Source organism: Ammodytes marinus, assembly GCF_949987685.1.
Source record: "Ammodytes marinus genome assembly, chromosome: 12".
Lineage (NCBI taxonomy): Eukaryota > Metazoa > Chordata > Actinopteri > Uranoscopiformes > Ammodytidae > Ammodytes > Ammodytes marinus.
This window is the reverse complement of record NC_137216.1, coordinates 30,936,226-30,941,225: the sequence shown is the minus strand read 5'-3', so window position 1 is coordinate 30,941,225 and position 5,000 is coordinate 30,936,226. Positions and strand designations below refer to the sequence as shown.

At 36.2% G+C, this 5,000-nt stretch overlaps 1 protein-coding gene across 1 annotated transcript in view; it reads left to right on the top strand.

The window, feature by feature from the left end:
* ttn.2 (titin, tandem duplicate 2) overlaps nucleotides 1-5,000 on the top strand; it is a 312,546-nt gene that overhangs the window by 167,955 nt on the left and 139,591 nt on the right. Inside the window, exons 144-150 of the mRNA XM_080038538.1 lie at nucleotides 1-136; nucleotides 660-844; nucleotides 1,420-1,534; nucleotides 1,862-1,951; nucleotides 2,573-2,770; nucleotides 3,941-4,237; nucleotides 4,960-5,000. The exon at nucleotides 1-136 is cut by the window's left edge and continues 12 nt beyond it; the exon at nucleotides 4,960-5,000 is cut by the window's right edge and continues 146 nt beyond it. Coding sequence (XP_079894664.1) covers nucleotides 1-136; nucleotides 660-844; nucleotides 1,420-1,534; nucleotides 1,862-1,951; nucleotides 2,573-2,770; nucleotides 3,941-4,237; nucleotides 4,960-5,000 — 1,062 coding nt within the window. The remainder of the gene's footprint in view (nucleotides 137-659; nucleotides 845-1,419; nucleotides 1,535-1,861; nucleotides 1,952-2,572; nucleotides 2,771-3,940; nucleotides 4,238-4,959) is intronic.

Genomic DNA, 5,000 nt, shown 5'->3' with positions numbered 1-5,000 from the left:
ATCCAGGATCTTGAGTTCACAGTGACAGACGTAGTTGAAGGAAAGGAGTATCTGTTCAGAGTGACGGCCTGTAACAAGTGTGGGCCAGGAGAGCCGGCCTACATCGACGAGCCCGTCAACGTATCATCCCCCGCAAGTGAGTCAAAACACACATTCAAATGAATAATAATAAGATTTTTATTGTCATTCTAACCAAACTGCAAACCATAGCGTTTCTCTATGGCGGAGACATTTCAACTTGTACTTCAAAGCAAACAGAGCAATAAATAGTAAAAAAAACTTGTAAATAAAAAAAAAAATGGAAAATAAGAATTTTTACAGAAGCAATATGACAACAAGGTGAGCAAACAGTTATCCCAGTCAGTAAGAACAACTGTAAAAGTGCATTTTAAGGCATGTATTTAGTTTAGTTTAGTTTAATTGAACTTGAAGGTGTTTGCTTGCCGTGTCTCGCTTTGTTCAATTATTTAAAAAAGTGACATTTGGAGATATGAGGTTGGGATTTGAAATAGCAGCAGAGACAGGATTGGCAGCTGTACACGTTTGAAGTATTAGGTCTTAAAAATTATAGTCTTATAGTCCTATTAACCACCCTAACCCCTCTATTAAAGTCAAAATCGTCTTAATACACTCCCTAAACCCCTGTATTTTGCCTGCAGCCACTCCCGATCCTCCGGAGAACCTTAAATGGAGAGATAAGTCAGCCAGCGGTATCTTCCTGACCTGGGAACCCCCGCGTTACGATGGTGGAACCGGGATCCGCGGATACAATGTGGAACGATGCCAGAGGGGAACCGATAAGTGGGAACCCTGTGGCGAAACCATACCCGAACTGAAGTGCCAGGTCAGACTTTTTTCAAATCCACAAGCCCCTTAACTACCTGTCTCAGACATTTATATATATATATACGTATATTCTGTACATTCATATTTATATAAACAGCCGCGGAAAAAATTAAGAGACCAGTCTGGATTTTTCTTCAATCTTCATCTCTACATAACTTAATGGAAATGCTCTTAATGACAATAAATGTATTGGAATTTGGTAGAAATGTTGTCAGTAGTTTGTAGATTAATACCAAAATGTTCATTCTACTCAAACATATGCCTATAAATAGTCAAAAGAGAGACACTGAGTATTTGGAGTGGTCTCTTAATTTTTTTTCCAGAGCTTTATACAGATATTTATATATATCTATACTGTACATATATTCTAGTTTTATTTTTATCTAAACTTTTGGTTCTTTATCGCACTCAGTACGTTGTTACTATTTTTTATCTTATCTTGTACACAATTTTTGTTATTGTTGCGTTGTTAAGGATCGCTTGGAACTCAAACATGTCATTGCCAGCTGTGAATGCTTTGCCTGTTATGGTGACTAATGCATTTGACTAATAAAGTGACTTGACGTTGAACAGGTGACAGGGCTGATGGAGGGCCAGTGGTATGCTTACAGAGTCAGAGCCCTCAACAGACTGGGGGCCAGCAGACCCTGCAAAGCCACGGACGAGATACAAGCTGTGGACCCCAAAGGTAAGGACGGCTACACACACCTGATGTTACTTGTGTAAGAGTACTAAGGCCACAGCGAAGAATTAAAAAAAGAAAATGTATTATGCTAAATTTCGAGATATGCAATATGAGAAACATTAAACCACCAACTTCTAACCGATCTCTCTCCCTCTCTTTCTCTCTCTCTCTCTCCCCCTCTCTCTCTCTCTCCCTCCATCCCTCTCTCCCCCTCTCTCTCTCCCCCTTTCTCTCTCTCTCTCTCTCCATCCCTCTCTCTCCCTCTCTCTCTCTCTCTCTCTCTCTCTCTCTCTCCCCCTCTCTCTCCCTCTCCCCTCCCCCCCATCACAGAGGCGCCAGAGATTCAGCTTGATGCCAAACTACTCGCCGGTCTGACAGCAAAGGCTGGACACAAGATCGAACTGCCTGCTGAAATCACAGGTAAAAAATATGTTTATTAACCATGTTCGTTAGATGTAGCCTAAAGTATGTTTTCATTCATGATGCCTTCTCTTATCCATTCATAGGTTTTAGATATAATCTTGGGTATTAATTAAGTTATTCTAGTTTTAGTCGTTTATTTATTCTTGCTGTATTATTAAGGTCTTAACAGTATTTCACCAACAAAGTATTGCAATTCCAAAGTATTGAAAAATAAGCACTTTTTGATTTTTTTTTGTTATTAAGAGTATACATACACTTCACAAAGCTATTGTGACATTATGTCAATGTGAGTGTATTAATGTACTAATTTTAAATGTTCTTTATCTAAAGAACCTAAAAAAATGGATCAGAATTTCCATTATATTTGCCAGTACGGCCGTGACTTTTGCATTAGAACAATTTCATTTTTAAGTGGCATTAAAAAGGTATTAAAAAGTCTTAAATTTAACCTGGAAATACCTGTGGGTAGCCTGATTCATATGCTAACATGTATTAAATGAAATACAATTAAATCCCTTGAAAAAGAGTCTCTGGTCTCAATGGGATTTACCCGTATAAATAAACAGTTAAAAAAATAATAATTACAATAAATTAACCTTGTATTTTTTAACCTTACAGGTAAACCTGAGCCTAAGGTGAAATGGACCAAGGCCGACTTGGTTCTGAAACCAGACGACAGAGTTGCGATCGACTCGAAGAAAGGACATTCTACCGTAACCATCTCTAAGACGAGGAGAGACGACACCTCAACGTACATCATTGAAGCCACCAACAGCAGCGGACGCGCCACGGCAACCGTCGATGTCAATATCCTCGGTAAGACACAGACATTTTATTTATATATATACGTATTTATATATATGTATGTGTTTATTTAGCAGGGACAATGCACAGCTCATTAGCAGTACCAGAGTTGGCTTTTAGCTAGGTAAATAGATATATTTATGACTGTGTGTGAACGAATTGAACCTGGAACCCTGTAAAGCGCTTTGAGTCACAGAGAAATAAAGCGCTATATAAATCCAATCAATTATTATTATCATTATATAAATAAAATAATCTAAGTCAAAAGGGAAACCCAACACTGAAGTATATGAACAATGTACAATAAAATGATAATAATAATATTCTGAAATTAAAAATACATTTCTGGTGATTTTTTTTTTACTTACAAATATCTTCATGAAACGTTGCCACTTGATTACCGACATTAAACCTGCAGTGTGTAGAATTTTGGGTTTTATTTCCTAGCAGATTTTGTAGAAAGTAATTATAATATCCATAAGTACATTTAATTTAGTGCATAATAGCTGAAATAAATGTTTTGAATTATAATTTTTTCCCTTAGAAAGGGTCTCGTATATGTCCATATTTCTGCATATTTTGGACCAAGGCCTAGTGCCGCCATTTTGAAAGTGTCATAGTTGGAATGTCATCAGGTGCATTGTTTAAGATTTAGAATTGTTCTTGTCCTTGAAGGCCACTGTAGCTTCTGTTATTATTCTAAAGGGTTGGGGTTACCCAGGGAGCGTTGCATTCTAGAACTTTGTAGAACTTTCTTGATGATGTCATATTACACACTGCACCTTTAAGACATAAAGATTATTGTTATTGTATTAAACTTTTTTTCAGAAATGTTTGAATGAATAAAGTTAATTTGGCGATATCAAACTAATATGCAAATTATGGAAAGTTTAGTTGATGTAATTTTTTTGGCTGAAAATATTTAAAAAAAATATATAACGTTGAGATAATGTCCGTTAAAGATGGTTGTATAGGAGAAATAGACAGACGCAGACAGACAAGGTTTAGTCAAATAAACACCTACATGTACATTTCTTAACCTTTTATTCAAACTACTATGAAAGAAGACATGTTATGGAAGATAAATAGACAAAAATCTCAATCTAATTGCATGAAAAAAACTATATTTTACCCTAAAATGTCTCATATTAACCATCAAATTTTAAACTTTTTCTCCCACAGACAAACCCGGCCCTCCTGCTGCCTTCGACATCTCTGAAATCACAAATGAGACTTGCTTCCTGGCCTGGAATCCACCACGTGACGACGGTGGATCCAAAGTCACCAACTACATTATCGAGCGCAGAGCCACAGACAGCGAGGTGTGGCACAGGCTTTCCTCCACGGTCAAACAGACCACATACAGAGCCGTCGACCTCACCAAGTTCAAGGAATATCTCTTCAGAGTCTTCGCTGAAAACCAGTTTGGAGTTGGACCCGCCGCCGAACACAAACCCATCATCGCAAGATATCCATTCGGTACGTCACATGACCTCTGATCTTATTTATTTAAAAAAAAATGTATAAACATAAATGTAGATTTTTTTTATTGGGATATTACCTCTTATTTATTTATTTTTTAATATATATATATATATTTTTTATTGGGCTCAAAATATCAGTACATTATACAGATCAATACGTGAAAAAAATGTTTATATATATTTTTTTTTAAATAAAAAAACCTAAAATATATTTTGACTAATATTTTTATTAAAATAATGGATTTTTTCTTCAATAGCTCAACGTTATGTGATCAAGTGTCTCCAAAATGATTCCAGAAAAAATAAACAAGGTTGAGGCAGTGGTGGATGATGCAATCTTTAGTAACTATAGCTTCTTGTCCTTGAAGGCCACTGTAGCTTCTGTAAATTCTCCCAAAGGAAATAGGTTAGCAAAGGAGCGTTGACATCTAGAATCTCACCACTAGATGATGCTAAAAACTAATTTATTACACATTGTATGGTTATAGTAATAGTGGACTATCCCCATTCATTCTTGTCTCCTTTTGAGACACTCCTAAATTGGATTTGAGTGCTTCTTCTTTTTTAATTAAAATATTTTCCAATTTGCTCATTCTACTTTAGAGCACTGCTGTATGGTTGGCATTTACTGTTTTTTTTAACTGTATTAACCCCATTAAAAATGTCTCCTAACATGATATATTTGACTAACTTTTTCCCCTAATATCTTATTTTTAGACACTCCCGGAGCTCCTTACAAACTGGTGCCCTCAGACATC